The 16,320-nt window shown below is 45.5% G+C and overlaps 1 protein-coding gene across 1 annotated transcript in view; it reads left to right on the top strand.

Annotated features, from left to right (window-relative positions):
* Positions 1 to 16,320, top strand: part of SMC1B (structural maintenance of chromosomes 1B) — a 2,377,846-nt gene that overhangs the window by 927,125 nt on the left and 1,434,401 nt on the right. The window contains exon 10 of the mRNA XM_069627687.1: positions 15,644 to 15,829. Within this exon, the coding sequence (XP_069483788.1) occupies positions 15,644 to 15,829 (186 nt within the window). The remainder of the gene's footprint in view (positions 1 to 15,643; positions 15,830 to 16,320) is intronic.

Here is a 16,320-nt window from a genome sequence, read left to right as displayed (position 1 = left end):
AGAGTTCATGAAGGGACTGTTCAGATCGTTCCCGCCGGTGAAGGCTCCGGCCCCGGCGTGGGAGCTCAACGTGGTGCTGACCAAGCTCATGGGACCTCCGTTCGAGCCTCTGCACTCGGCCCCGTTGACGTTTCTGTTGTGGAAAACAGCGTTTCTTGTGGCCATCACCTCCGCACGACGGGTGGGAGAGATTCAGGCCCTTTCCTGCAAGGCCCCGTACTTGACTTTTCACGACACGAGGGTAGTGCTCAGGACGCACCCCTCCTTCATGCCCCAGGTACCGTCGGACTTCCATCTCAACGAACCCTTGGTGTTGCCTGTGTTCTTCCCGTCGCCTTCGTCGCCGGCTGAGAGGACTTTGCACTCGCTGGATGTGGCTAGAGCGCTGAAGTTCTATGTGGACCGCACGAAGTGTTTTCGGAAGACGTCACAACTCTTTGTGAATTTTGGACCTGTCAATCAGGGGAAGGCTCTCTCGAAGGCTTCCATTTCCAGATGGCTCTCCGGCTGTATCATGTACTGTCATAGGTTGGCAAACCGACCGCTGCCTGGCCGTCCGAGAGCCCATTCCACCAGAGCGATCGCAGCCACCATGGCGTTCCTTTCTGGTGTGCCCCTGCTGGACATATGCAGGGCTGCTACTCGGAGGTCGACGCACACCTTCACGAAATTCTACTGCGTCGATCGGGTTTCCAGGGAGGAGTCCAGGGTCGGCCAAGCAGTGCTGCGCAACCTGTTCACCTGAGGTGAGCCTGGTGAGGAGGTAAGATGCTTAATGTTGGGTTTGATGTAATGCTTAATGTTGAGCCTTTGCCACCTCCCGTGGTTGTGCATGTGTGTACTGCTATGTATTCTTTATTCATGAGCATGTGAATCCATGCCAGACCCCATGCTGGAGAAGGAACAAGTTACTTACCTGTAACTGTTGTTCTCCAGCATGGGTCTGGCATGGATTCACATGCGAACCCTCCCGCCTACCCCTCTGCGGCTCTTCACTTGGTCATACTGCCACTTCACGTGCTTCCAAATCTGAAGATGGCTGCCAGAGGCGGTACTTAGGTAGAGGGCAGTCATTGGCTGTGGTCAGTATGACGCAGAGACCAGTGATTGGTTATTACTACGAAAGACAGATCAGAAACGAAACTGATACTGGTTTTTTCTTTACCGAGGATTCCCAGCCTGACGACGGGGAATATTCATGAGCATGTGAATCCATGCCAGACCCATGCCGGAGAACAACAGTTGCAGGTAAGTAACTTGTTCCTTACTTAACACAGAAGTTACATTGGAAGCCATGCTACAAAATTGTAATGGTACATCCCCATCAATGGTTTCAAGTCCAACATTTGTTATTGTTTACTCTCAGATTCACTTCATTGTGTTTAAGTAACGATGTATTGCTGTAATTACTGTGCTCCCTGCGCAATTATGAAGTGGTCCTCTAGTTATCTATGCCATAGACGCACCTTTGTGATATTTATGAATGTAAGGGCCGGGCCATGGTCGCATCCCTGTCAACCCATGATGAGTTTGCAGAAGTTAGTACAAAAGATGCAAAATGGCCTTTTAGGGACTATCTTTTCAGGGTAATGCTTTTTAATTGAGTAATCAACACCACATTGTTGATTGTTGTGATGCTGGAAATGCCTTATGGAGGGACAGGACCTCCTGTCCTTGTCCTACCACTTTGCCGTGTGTTTTTTCTGTGTTTCCTGCCACTGTGGTCCAGCCCGGACCTCTGGCAGTGCAGCTCTTCATTTGATCTTTTGGTGAACAACACCCATGGGATACACTTATGGAACCCATGGTTGGAGGTGCACCCTTGTATCCCTTATGTGTGTTTTGTGGGCACCTGTGTGTTGCCCACAGAACCAGGGTATGGGCTGGTGGAAGCTAAATGCTGACTTGGCCGTGGCTCTGAGTGTCCTCCGTTTTTAGCATACCCAGGCTCTTCCATTGGAATCAATGGATTCCAACACAAAGGCAAGATGGACACTGTAGCCTCTTGGTTTCTATTGCTTTTTCCTTGTTTCCCAATGTCCTGGGAAGCCCTGACTGGCTGTTGGGTGGAAATACCATATATAGCTCTGGGGCTGCCTCCTGTCGGACTGACTGGAGCTTTTCCAGGTGTTGGGTGTTGTGGGTGCACCCTAGTGGTGGGACATGTGTGCATGTAGTTGGGAGTCAACTCACATTCTCTGTTTTGGGGGTCTGGTTTCTGTGTGTGACACACAATGAATGAAACAGCCCTGACTGAAACTGACATGAATGCAGTGTAGTGTGCTGAAAGGCTGAGTACTTGTCCCAATCCACGTTCTTTGTTGTGGCTGTCTGGGTGGAGTGAATGGCCTTGAATGCCTGTGAGCCTGATTGGCTGGCAGCCTGCCTGCATGAATGCCCTTCTGTGTGATTGTCTGACTGAGCCTGGCTAGAGTGTATGGGAACAGATGTGTATATCTGGGGACCTCTCTCTCACCAATTTGTTCAGACGCTGAAGTCGAAGCTGATACAAGAAGAAGCTGTTCCTTGAGGCCCAGCTTGAGGAGAAGTCTACTGCTGCATTTCTTCACATAATCCGAAAGTTGTCATGTCTCCCAAGGACTGATCCAGAGAGGACCTGCAAAGGAGACCTCTCCCCGAACTATGAGGGACCATCGTGCAAAACTGCAGCTCTTCATTGAAGTATCCTGGAAGCCAGTCCTATGTGCCTGCTTTCCAGAGAAGGAGTATTCGATGTTCAGAGGAGGAATGCTCTCGAGTTAGAGATGTCCATTACTGTTGCCCACGGTCATGTGATCGTTTTGTGGCCACTGGAAGCCGTTGCTGCCTTCCACCCTGAAGGGGTACCCTGGCATAGTGCTGCTGTACACCTGGAGTTGCGAAAGTTCCAAACTGCCCAAGAACATTTCAGTGGGCATCCTTGTCATTATCTGTCATGATGCCTACCTCCAAGGAGCCACGTCCGACCCAGCAACCCCAGAGGCAGGCATCATTTCCCCCAGGGGAGTGCCAGCGGGCCCAAGCTGGGGCCCTTTGGACGCAGTCCTGGCGCTTTAGGCGCCAGGCTCATGTTGGACCTCTGTCCTGGCGCCTTAGGCGCCAGGCTCATAAAGCTAGACATGTGTTCAAGTGTTTTAATGTGCACTTACCTGATGCAGACCATGCTGCCACACCCAGGCCCTCTTGAGGCCTGAATAGGAACTACTTTACCTGTGGGACTACTTTCCACCCGGGTGTGGTCGGGGAAGGATACATACCTGATCTGAGGAAGGATACACACTTGGAACTTCTTCCAAAGCTATTTAAACCACACCCGATCAGCAACTCGCGCTTCGCGTTGTTCTGCTCCTCGCAGCTGGACGCTCACCGTGTCAGCTCCTGCATCTGGACTTCAGCCACGCCTGTCAGCATCCTGGGTCACCTGCAAAGGGAGACAAGAGACCTACCAGCTAATCTGCACCACGGAGACATCACCGACTATCCTGAAAGGGAAGACATTATTTTTAAAAGCATTTTGTTACGATCGCTGCAGCGCTGCATTTCACTCACCTTTCCTGGGTTCCTCCATCTTCAGCAGCGATCATCCGGATACACAGCCACTTCCCAGAGCCTAGAGAAAAAGACCAGAATAAGAGGTGAGAGAAGGAAGGGAATAGGAAAAGCTCAGTTTCCTTCTAAGACTTACCTGTTGGGTCATTCCCATTTCATTTCGGGTCTTGCTGCTTTCAAGCAGGACCCCGGCCCCTATGGGGAAAAAAGACAAAGACATCAGATGAGCGAATGCAAAAACATTACCTGAGCGCTCATCTAGGACTTACCAGATCTTTACTGGAACTGCACGTTTCACTTCGGGTCGGCGCCATATCTCCGGCATTCCGAACCCCGGCCCCTATGGGGAAAATACATCAACATCAGCGCTTTGTTGCAAGAAGTCTCCAAAGGAATCTTCATTCACCACCTGAAAAAAGACAATGAACATTATTATTTAAAGCTTGAACTTTTGAACTTGCAACAGAACTTTTACAGCGCCTTACCAGTATAATCAAGCTTACCTGAACTCCCGTCCAACCTCAATCCAGTGAAGTAACTGGGTTCAACGCGCCCCTGCGTCAGAAGCAGGATGGAGAGCTCGTCCTTTCAGACCCTAAGGTGAGACTTCACGGGGAATCGTGGAAGGGTATCGTGGAGGGTTGGAAGAGAGTGGGAGGCTTGAGCATAACTCAGTCAGTAGGTAATACTCCCTTTTCACGCACAGGGGAATATTCCTCCGAGCCGGAGAAGCCAGAGTAGAGGGCCCTTCCTGTCCATCTTCAGAGTCCTGCGCTTCACCATTGAAGAAGCATCAGCACTCGAAGCCAGACCTGCGCCTCCGTGGGAATCAGGTGAGCGTTACATTATCCCTGAGCACCTTTTCCTGCTGTAGGGAGTATAGAATCGCTGGAAGCAGAGGAGAGTCAGTCAATGGGTTTCCTGCCATCAGAAGCTAACAAAGACGTCCTGAGGGTCCAGACTTGGTGAGGGTCCGATGTCCACTCCAGTGGTCGAGTCCATGTCGCCAGAAGCTGTCCAGAGGTCTGTATTGTGGATGCAGCACTGAAGAACCGAAAGTCGGAAAACTGCGATATTCAGAAACACACCTAAAGTGACCTATAGCACCCATCGCCGCCAGAAGTGATCTTCCTAGGCGTCTTACTTTCATCTGCCAAGCCTTTAAGGAGCCCAAAGCAAGTTTCATCTTCACAGGACTTCTACAATCTGAGAAATCGTCGACCAAACAAGAGCATCGCGAAGCGCAAACTGCTGCACTTTAGAAAGACTTTGGTTTATTATTACTGGACTCCACATCCCAGTGGCTACTTCTTCCAAAGGGGGGTCCATCCTTGGAGGGAAAAGCTGAGAAACTCTGTCACTTTGCCTGCCAAGGCACCAAAGTTACTGTGACGAGGAAGAGCATCTTCTAGCTTCAGGAGTCATCCAGGACTCCCAGATTTGTCTTGGATCCTGCTCTCCTGTGGCCTCATAGGTACTTTCGTGTGGTAGAACCTTTTTACGAATGGGATATCCACAAAGTAGGATTTCGAATGTTGGAAGTGAACAATACGTATGTTATATCATATAAAGCACATACTGCTGAAAGAGAAGTGCAAATCAAGAATTGCACAAACGCAAAGATGGTGAAACGGCAGAATAAATCTGTAGGAGTGCCATATGGAGAATGAATCTGAAGTGAGCCACTCTTGTAATACATCGGATGCTACGGGAAAACAAATAAAAATAACTTTCCAAAATAGTAATGGAGATACAAATGGTAACGGTAACCACAAAGATCGGGCCACAGAAAAACAGCCCGACACCTGGAGCTGGGTAGCAGAAACTCTTATCAAACTCGACAGCTAATGGCCAGTTACTCAGTTGCAAATCACGCTTGGAACGTGGAATACAAGGGGCTTCGCCCACCTGTTACATGTGTCCTCTAATGTCGTGAAATCTTGTGACATTCTTTGTCTGCAAGAGACTTGGCTGTCTACAACGCCATGCATTGATGTATTTGAGATGGCAGTAAACCTGGCTATATTACAGAAAAAAGGTAGACCGATGGCAGGCCTCCTCACCTTAGTGAAGCGGGATAGTGGCTTGCAAATAACACTCAAAATCCATCACCTTTCATTCAACTCACCACACTCACAATAAATTCAAAAGTAGGGAGTTGCAATAAAAAGCTACATATTGTTGATACTTATTGGAACCACCAAGCAACTGGGAGCCTAGCCTTTGTAGACTAGATCTGTGATCACTTGGACAGTATCTTAAGTAAATATGTGAATCCTTACGTATTACTGTGTGGAGATTTGAATATGGACTTGATTGGAATAAAAGTGCAGCTAAGGCCGACAAATAACACCAAAAAGGCTCTTGAAAACTTGAAAAATATATAGATGGAAGAAATGGACGCCAGAGGTATGCACCTAATGAACGGAAATGTACAAGGGGATATGCCACCCATGCCAATGTGGGAAAGAGTCAGCCAAAATTCCATCCTCAATAAAAGAAAAATTGTCTCGGAAACAATGGCCTAAGAAATTCTTGATTTAACTGTCAGTAAGGCACCTCAAAGCGATCATAATCTGGTGAAGATCACCTGGAGACAAGAAAATCTCAATCGCGCAGAAACATGGAAGCATGGAATAAACCAGGAACCTGGCTGAAACCGCTTGAGATTGGACAGTAAGAACATTATTAATGACTTCCATATTGAGGTCTACTGCTGTGGAAACAAAAAACGATCACATAGAATATTGTTCCCTTTTTGAGATCTATAGGGAACAAAGCCAGGGGTCTAATAAACCGCAATTCACCAGACATGTATACGATCCTGAAATTGTCATAAAGAAAAGAGAATTGCGAAAAAACATCAGAAACCTCTTGAAAAACCATGGAGCGAATCAAATTGAGAAGGAAAATAAACTATTCATGCAATATAAAAATTGGTTCTCGCACCATAAAGTCAGCATGGAGCAAAAAGACGCGGAAGCAATGATGCCGACCTTGACTCAATGGATTTCCAGTGGCTTCTGGTCTCTGATAAATGATCTTGAAGCACCTCAGAATGCCATACAATCCAATTTGGTGACAGAAGAACAATGGATCGTCCATTACAGCAGGTTGTTCGCGAAACCGCAAACGAGTTCCGGACCTAAACTGCCGGAATCAGAAGCCTGGGACGACATTATTGCTCAAGATGACATCCTCAAGAATATTCAGAGGATTATCTCTTCACAGGTTCCTGGCCCCGATGGTTTGTCAAACCTGACATTAAAAAAAGATCTGAGTGCCTGGGCAGAATTCTGTTACATCTTATTCCAAAATATTATAAGAGAACGAAGAATCCCGGTTCCGTGGAAACGTGCAATAATTGTACCGATCTTCAAAAAGGGCCCTAGAACAGAGCACTCGAATTATCATCCAATAGCTCTTTTTGATGCTATAGGAACATTTTTTGCAACCAAACTCTTAGCCCAATTATCATTGTGGATTAAGACAACTGACACATTTGATATCTGACAAATAGGATTTGTCAGAGGAGTGGGCTGTGGGTTGAACCTTTTCATCCTTAACCTTCTAAAAATGGAAACCATCAGAAAAGGTACAACACTCTATCTGGCATTTGTAGATGTAGCACACACTTTTGATGGTGTAGATCGTGAGCTATTATGGACCAAACTGGAGAAAAGAGGCTGCCTAGTGAGCTTAATCATGGCCATAAAAGAGCTGCATTCCGACACTAAAATACAAATTCGTCTGGACCGAAATGGGCTTCTTTCAGCGCCCATAAAAACATTGAGAGGAGTGAAACAGGGGTGCCCCCTTGGAGCTACACTATATACTTCTGTATAGCAGATGTCGAATATGCATTAGAAGCAGTGCACTCATTTCCTGCAAAACTAAACGGAACTCCTATTAGCTGGATCCTTTATGCCAATGATATCATGTTTCTCGATGTAACTCCGATAGGACTCCAGCAGAAATTAAATGCTTTGAAAAATGACATCAACCACAATGGCTTGGAAATCAATGTTGCCAAATCTGACATTCTGATCCTAAGAAATCTAAAAGGATCTAAACGCAAAAACGAAAGATTTCAATGGTCATTGGGTCAAGCAAAGTTGGAACGCGTTATACATACACAGTACTTGGAAACTATTGTGAACTCAAGTATTAACGATATGACCATAACAAAAAAAATCATTAGTACGTGTAAACAACTAGCGGCTCAAGGTGCAGTGATCCAGAAGAAGTATGGAAAATGTTCTTATAAGACTGTGATAAGCTTTTATAAGAGCAAAACTGTCCCGGCACTAATCCACGGAGCAGAAACCATGTTTGGATGTTCGTTCAGAACTTGGTCACAATGTGAACATATATTTTGGAAAATAATTCTGCAGCTCCCACAAGGATTTCCAACGGCATGTATTCGTTATGAATGGAGTTTAACGTATATTAAAGCAAGGGTCGTTTAGAACACAATTACATTGTATAGAAAGACCCTAGGTGCTGACGATCTGCCCCAATTTAGGCTGCTGATGACTAAAGAGACTCAGGAGAGTGATTGATTTACTGTTGTGTAGATGGCACCAAAAATGTAAAGAGATCTTACAACTAAATACGGATGAAAAAACTCTGGTGTAAAATCCAAATGCCGCCAAAAAATAACTCTTGCAACAGGACTGTATTGACACCATCGACGAGGGAGCTGTGCACAGGTGTACGAGGAACAAAGCCCCTGAACTAAAAATATTGAACAGCTTGCCAAAATATATGGAAACATTTCCCAGCAAACATTTGAGAACAATTTTTCTGAAATTCAGAATGGACCTTTTCCCTACAAAAGAAATCCAACGTCTTCGGAACCAAGATTCGAGAAAAGATCTCGTATGTAGATACTGCAGTGAAGCTGAGGAAACGCTGAAGCACTTAGTGCTGTTTTGTCCGCCCTTAAGAGACTTAAGACCAAGACACCTAAAAAGGAAATAGATAAGTGCACAACTTGTAGTGGGGAAGAATGATGGATAAGAATGCATAATGATGAAAGTAACAAACTGACCATTGCATTGGCATATTACCTGGCTGAGCTGAACAAGAAGCTGATCGAACAGGATGAATTATGATCTTGAATAAAAATAAAGAAAAACTGAAGAATTTAACATCAGTAAGATAAAAACAAGACTTTTAAGAAACGGCAGCAATTTTCTAATTTGACCAATAAGGACGTGTTAATTGGATAGATCTTAAGAGATTTTATTTTATTTCTGCGTTTTTTGCTTTTTTCTCTTTTTGAAAGTTTGTAATGAACTAACAAATAAAAAGGAACCTTTTAAAAGAAAGCACATGGTTATTGAATATTATTGGTCTGGGCTGTAAAACAGTTACTCCCTAACTTTTCCCTTACAGGTTGTCCAGGTGGGCGGGGGGGTCCTCTAGTCTAAAGAAAGCATTATGCCGCTGAACATAAGTAGCCTGCCTTTCTTCCCTATTCTATGCTGTTATACCCAACTTAAGAATCCACCTGCTTATTTAAAACTGTCATCTGTTACTGGATTTAAGTAGTGTGGTACCACATAGAATGTATATATTATTTACCATTCTTTTGAATAATTATTCCAAGTACAAAGTGTTAATATTTTTATGTATATTTGCTCTAGGTAGCAAACGTTATTGTTAGGCAGAATCCTGTGCAGTGCCCTTGAGGAACACTGCAAAACGATTACAACCACAGGAGTAAGCAGTAAGCAGTAAACCCAATTGGTAGAAGTCAGACTTCTCTCAAGAAGAATAGGGCAGTGTACAGAGGATACACAATAGGGCTAACACAGTAGAGCAAGCAAACACTGACCAGAGCTTTATATCAAAAGTATATAATTATTTATTTAACACACACTTAAAGAAATACACTGGCACTATAAATCAAAGCAGGTTCAAACACAGTCAGAAAAGTATACACACCTCCCTTAAGAATTATTAGATATGTTTAAGTCAAAACGCCACTCTTGGTCAAAACAGATGCGAGCGCGTAACTTAGATGGGACTCCAATAATTAAGTAAAAGGGAGAGAAAAAGGCAGGTCATAAAAATAAAACGGTTCCCAACACTTTTATAAGACCAAAACAAGTTAGTGAAGGCAGAGTCTACTGTAGAGCCAAAGTTCTTAGGCCAGGCCCACTTTAAATGGAGCAAGGTGAAATGTGCCCAAGATCACACAGTTTAGAAATGCATTCAAGTCTTTGTAAAAATGTTCAAATGAGGTCGGGTTGGTTCAGGAGGTAAGGTTAGGTCTGGGGGCCAACCCAGTTGGGAAGCCAACGATTTAAGGGTCACCTTTAGCAAACCGTAGAAAGGGAGGCCAGGTGTAACACAGTACCTTTAAAGTTGAGGAAGCTCCAGCGGTGGCAGTTGTTCCTGGCAGCTGGTGCAGTTTGTGGTTTCGACGAGGGGAAGAGAAGATCTCGTTGAGGAGGAAACGTGGCGTCTTTGCACTGCCCAGCGAAGAGACCAGCCCCGGAGTAGGTCATTTAAAGGGTGCGTTCCTTTTATTCGCGGTCACAGTGGTGAAGCTTGGCTATCCGGCCGCCGGGGTGCTTGGCACGGGCGATTCGACCAAGAGACGTCCTGGAAGGCGAAATGGCGAACTGGTGGATCCCACCAGCTCAGAGGAAGAAGACTCTTCCAGCAGAAGATCTTCTCTTGTCGTCGGGAAAGTGGTGAGGTTGTTGCAGCAGGGCTCCACCTGTGGTGTCGTCGTTGCAGATGGCTCAGCTTCTCCCCTCTTCGGATTTCAGCCTATCTGTCACTCATACATGCTAAGTGGTGAGCCGGGTGGCTCACCACTGGGCCAATCAGAACAGAGTGCGAATTGAGTTGCTAAGGGAACACAGTCCAGGGTGCCCATTCTCCCACCCACACATCCTGTGGAACCCAGACAGAGTGGCACCAGTTGGAGGGCTTCTGTGGAGAAGCCCGCCAAAAAGTGGAACAAAGGGCCCGACCTTGGTTGGAGTTACAGAGACGGACACGAACGCCATTTTAGAAAAGAGTTCTGGTGAAAAGACCCAACTGGTGATTTTATATTAAATAACCCGGCGGTATCTTTAACATTGCACCAAAAAGTGGTGCGCTTAAAATCAATGGGAAAATCCCATAGGAAATATTCCGGTGGAATATTTTGCATGGTAACCACTGCCACCAGCCAGAAACTCGACAAGGGAGGACTGGACAGTTCCCCCTCGGAACCAGACCCAGGGGCAATCTAACCCTTTCCAGTACTTCCACAATATGATGGTTTGTACTGGTTCTGTTCACAATTTTGAACTAGTAAAGTCAATGGTGACTTTACATGCCCTGGGAGACAGTAGTCAGTCCCAGGGTATGGAGTCTATGTCTGGGGGTCACTATGACACCCCTGTGTTACTGCACTGAGGGTGCTGTGTAACACATACACAAAAACTTATGATGCCCTATGGAGTAAAAAAGCCCACAAGCACGCAGAAAGTCAAGACATACCTCAAATCATGCCTAGGAGTGGGAGGAAAAGAGTCTCACTCTTAGCAGGAGAAAAGAAAAAAAAATCCAGCAAAGCTGCTGGGGGACTCACTAAGATTGGGAAATTAGCCTTATAAGAGAATTCTCCCGAACAGTTATTTTATATAAAAAAGCTGTTTTATCACCTTACATAGTGTGTGGACATTCCTTTGTGGGGACTTTGGGTAAACACTGTACTTAGAAACCTGCCTGCACCACCTCCTGAAAGCTTAAGCCTGGCTGTTTGCCACGTTCTACCAAAATGAGAGCCTTGCTGGGGAGTTCTGTACCTTTACCTTACCATATAGAGGGCAGAAGTACAGATGACCCCCTCCAAAATGTTGGAAATGGGTGTCATTGATCCCTCATCCCTGTGGTCCTTGTCCCCAAGGCAAGTTCCCAGGCAGGTACCAAGGATTTGAGGTTCTGTGTGGACTACAGAGGAGTCAATGCAGTCACCAAGACTCATGCACACCCATTGTCCAGGGCTGATGAGCTTGTGGGCAAGATAGGTACTGCCTAGTTTGTGAGCACCTTTGACCTCACATCAGGCTGTTGCCAAATAGTTCTGACTGAACAGGCCTAGGAGAAAATTGATTTCTCAACACCAGAAGGGCTTTACTTAACCAGTTTAGGTTTATGCCTTTTGTGTTGAAGAATGCCCCTGCCACCTCCCAAAGATTAGTCAATCATGCTCTCAGTGGACTAGAGTCCTTCTGTGTGGCCTACCTTGACGACATTGCTGTCTACAGTTCCACCTGGGAAGAGCATTGGACCCACCTGGATGAGGTGTTAAAGGCCGTGAAAATGGCCAGCCTCACTATCAAGGCAACCAAGTGCCAGATAGCACAGGGGAATGTTACCTACAATGGTCATGAAGTAGTAGAGACAGCCTAGGCAGGTTCTTTGGTGTGCAGACTGTCAAAGGGCATTTGATCGCTTGAAGGAAAGTCTGTGCAGGGCACCTGTCTTGTGTGCCCCTGACTACAGCAACCTCTTTATTGTGCAAACGAATGCCTGTGACAGTAGAATTGGAGCAGTATTTTCTCAGATGACAGAGTGCAGCTCTTCATTCTTTTCTTTTGGTGAACATCATCCAATGGATACCCTTATGGCACCCTTGGGTGAGGGTACATCCTTGTACCCCTTATGTTTGTTTTTGGACAGCTGTCTAATTCCCACAGAGCAGGGTATGGGCTGGTGGCAGCTACATGATGACTTGACAGTGGCTCTGAGTATCCTCCATTTTGGGATACCCAGGGCCTGCCAGAGGAATCGGTGGATTCCTGACCGAAGGAAAGATGGCCCCTGTGGCCTCTTGGTTTCTATTACCTTTTACCTTTTTTTCCCAATGTCCTGGGAAGCCATGACTCTATCCTTTCCCCCTGAATGGCTGTTGGGTGGAAATGTAAAGAGAGAATGGAGTCAAAAGCTACCCTTGTCATTAACGCTCTGGTAGTTTTCTATGGTAAACAGTGAAGCTAAAGTAGCATATGTCAGTTTAGCTCAACCAAGGAACCCAAGGGAGTGAAATTATTTACAAACGTAAAAGTGCAATTTATTAAATTCTCAAAAACAAATGTTTAAAGCAGCGACATATGCCATTTTAGGCACAGGAAAAAACATTGTATACAAATCTCAAGTGATTATGCATATAGGTGGGTTAGTACAACTGAAGTGACTGTAGTTTTGTGTGTTGCTAACAAATAAGGCAACACGTAACCGTAGTCGACACACATAAATCAGGTGTTTCTATTACGGTGAATGGATTGAGCTGCCAGCGGGTGAAGGGATGGTAACTGCTGGGAGTTGCACCGGACTGTCTTCAGGACTGGGAAAACTTGAAGCAAAATGGTGCTAGAAGAGTGCCAGGCACCTACAGATGGTAAGATTGACGGGAGGTTGAGATTAATACACAGATGATTTGCAGGGTGTGTTCACAAGGAAACACTGTGAAAAGAAAAACATAACTAAGGTAGTGGGAGCGTCATGACTGAACGTCGTTAGATTGCCAGTTTGTAGAATCTATCTCTGGCGAAAAGATTGAGGTCCTTTCGAATGGACTGGTGGTCTCTGCAACAATTTAGAAGAGCCCAATGTAATTGGTGTTTAAAGCGAGTGAATGAATAAATCTTGAATCAATCGCTAAATTACCTGGTGAGGCTGGAACGGGATCCAGGTAAGATAAGAAGAGAGGAATTCTCTGTCTGGGGTACGGATTTGAGCCGTATTTTAACTGTGGAGGAAAGTGTAAAAATCATGGAGAAAATATATACTGCATGGGTAAGCAAGTTTACCGGCATGCCAGTGGGTTAGAGTAGGTGCGAGTCTATTCACAAGCTGGGTTATGGAAAGGCTCTAATCAAAAGTGCTCGATATTGGTCAAATGTAAGCGAGACCAGTATGGCTATGGCTAGAGCGATTAGGAGACGGTCTGAAAAAGAAGAAGAAAGGCACCTTGTGTGTGACCTGGAAGGTTAGAGGCGGCAGGAGAAATCCGCACCACACAGCAACTCAATGCGCCTGCGCTGCCCTCATTAACACTATTCTCCCTACGCATGCGCTTCGAGGGACCCCCGCCGACGCAATACATTTAGACGCATTGTCCCTCTCCATGCATGTGTCAGTAGCAGACAACATCAGGAGTCTACTACACAGCTCTCCAGCAGAGGTAAGCTCCGCTTCACTCGGCGTTAACAACCTCCGTTCCTCTGTTTGGGAATCACTGTCCAATAACTTAAGTAGGCACCCACTACCGTAGCCTGCCCTGTTCTTTGACTCGCTTTTGACTCTATTCACATGACGGCAGTCTTGCATCACTAGCACTGGCCGCACGGTGAATAATGGCATTCTTTGCAAAATCACGGGTTTCTCCAGCCGCCTCTAACCTTCCAGGTCACACACAAGGTGCCTTTCTTCTTCTTTTTCAGACCGTCTCCTAATCGCTCTGTGTGTGACACAGTGATGAGACAGCCCTTCCTCAAACTGACATGAATGCAGTGTAGTGTACTTGCCCCAATCCACGTCTTTTGTTATTGGTCTCTGGGTGGAGTGAATGGCCTGAATGCCTGTGAGCCCGATTGCCTGCCTGCCTGCATGAATGCCCTACTTTGTGATTGGCTGACTGAGCCTGGCTCAGGCAGAGTGAATGAGGTACAGATGTGTCTATCTGGGGACCTGTCACTTACCAATTAGTTCAGTAGCTGAAGTCTAAGCTGAGCAAGAATAATCTGCTCCTTGAAGCCCAGCTGGAAGAGAAGTCTGCCGCTGCATTTCTTCAACAATCCGAAAGCTGTCATGTCTCCCAAAGACTGATCCAGAGAGGACCTGCAAAGGAGACCTCTCCCCGAACTACGAGGGACCATCATGCAAAGCTGCTACTCTTGATCAAAATATCCTGCAAGACAGTCCTGTTTGCCTGCCATCCGGAGAAGGGGTCTTCGAAATCTAGAAGAGCAGTGCCGGATATCTCGAGCCAGAGAAGTTCATTGGTGTCGCGCATGGTCCGGAGCATTGTTTCATAATCGCTGGAAGCCATTGCTGCCTACCGCCCAGAAGAGGTGATATACCCTGTCATAGTGCTGCTGGACACCTGGAGCTGCAAAAGTTCGAAATTGCTGAAGAACATTTAAACGGACATCCTTGCCATCATCCCAGCTCAATTTTTCCTGCCAGAGTGAGTCCAGAAGGTGGGTGTTTCGCCGCGATAAGCAAACAAAGATGCACCGAGGGTCCAGACTTGGTGAGGGTCTGAGGTCCACTCAGTGGTCAAGTCCAGGTCGCCAGAAGCTGTCAAGCTGTCCACGATGCAGCTGCAGCACCGAAGAACCGATTGTCCGAAAATCGCGACATTCCGAAACCCGATACTAAAAAAGACCTATGCAACCGTCGCCGCCAGAAGTCATCTAAGGGTCACAGGGGTCTTAGTTTCATCTGCCAAGCCTTTAAGGATTCCAAAGCAAGTTTATTCTTCACAGGACCTCTAAAGTCAGTGAAATAGTCGACCAAAGGAGACATTCCTTTGTGGGGGCTTTGGGAAAACACGGTACTTAAGCCTGCATCACCACCTGAATGCTTAAGCCTGGCTGCCCGCCACGTTCTACCAGATTGAGAACCTTTCCGGGGTGTTCTGTGCCTTTACCCTACCATATATAGGGCAGAAGTACAGATGACCCCCTCCAGTATTTACAATAGTTCAAAGAGAATGAATTTAACTTTCTTAATGATTCTTCAGATAATTCTGATAGTTTTAGCCTTCCATCACTAGTGCTTACTAGCTCAGGTGAGTATTGTAATGGTCATGCTACGAACCTGTGTAGTTTGTTCAGACCTGGTTTAATGACAAGCCCTCAAGAACCTCTACTACACGAATCAAGTGGTTATAATCCAATTTGAAAGGTACTATAAAAATATAATTGTGTGTGTATCTGCTTTAAACATTATTACAACCACAGCTTGCAATTTCAAATGTAATACATGGAATCAATTATCTGTTTTCTTTTGATCCTTATAAACATGTGACTTAATAGTACTGCGTTATTGTATAATTGTTTTGTTTTTGATTTACCAGTTTGGAAGACTTCTGGATTTGTGTCATCCGATACATAAAAAATATCAACTTGCTGTTACAAAGGTCTTTGGTAGGTACATGAATGCTATTATTGTATCTACTGAGAAGTCTGCCCGGGATTGTATCAAGTTTCTTAAGGAGGAAAGAGCTGAACCGGAAACATTTCTTGCGCTAGACTATTTGGATGTAAGTTTTAATTTCTTATGTTTTCCTAGAAGTAATCTTTTTGCTTCTCAATGTGTATTTGACCATTGATGGAACTTGGCAACAATGTGTGTACTTGCTGCTCATATATGTGGGCATTCTGCACAAAAACCCATTACAATCTTAGCTCGGTAAAATGCAAAGGATTCCTTTCTGGTATAGTTACAGCTCTAATTGATCACCTTTGCATAAGCACGGAAAGAACTAAAAATGTTTTTTCCTGTGAGCGGTATAAACCCTTTGTTCCTGTTAGAGTACATTCTGCAAAATTGGAACCATGTATCCCCAATGTGAGAAACTCTTGCCGGGGAACATTGCTTCTGTAAGTTTGCTTCCTGAGTTGTCCTCTCAGCTTTGAAGTAGCATCAGACTTGCAACACTATCTGCGGAATTTCAGTACACTGCTGGACTCTTGAACTCTGACTGAAAAATGACTTCCTTGATGTAACCATGATAGTGTAATTATGTTATTG

The sequence above is a fragment of the Ambystoma mexicanum genome, chromosome 12, assembly GCF_040938575.1.
Source record: "Ambystoma mexicanum isolate Mex_15411 chromosome 12, UKY_AmexF1_1, whole genome shotgun sequence".
NCBI lineage: Eukaryota > Metazoa > Chordata > Amphibia > Caudata > Ambystomatidae > Ambystoma > Ambystoma mexicanum.
This window is presented reverse-complemented; position numbering and strand designations above follow the sequence as displayed.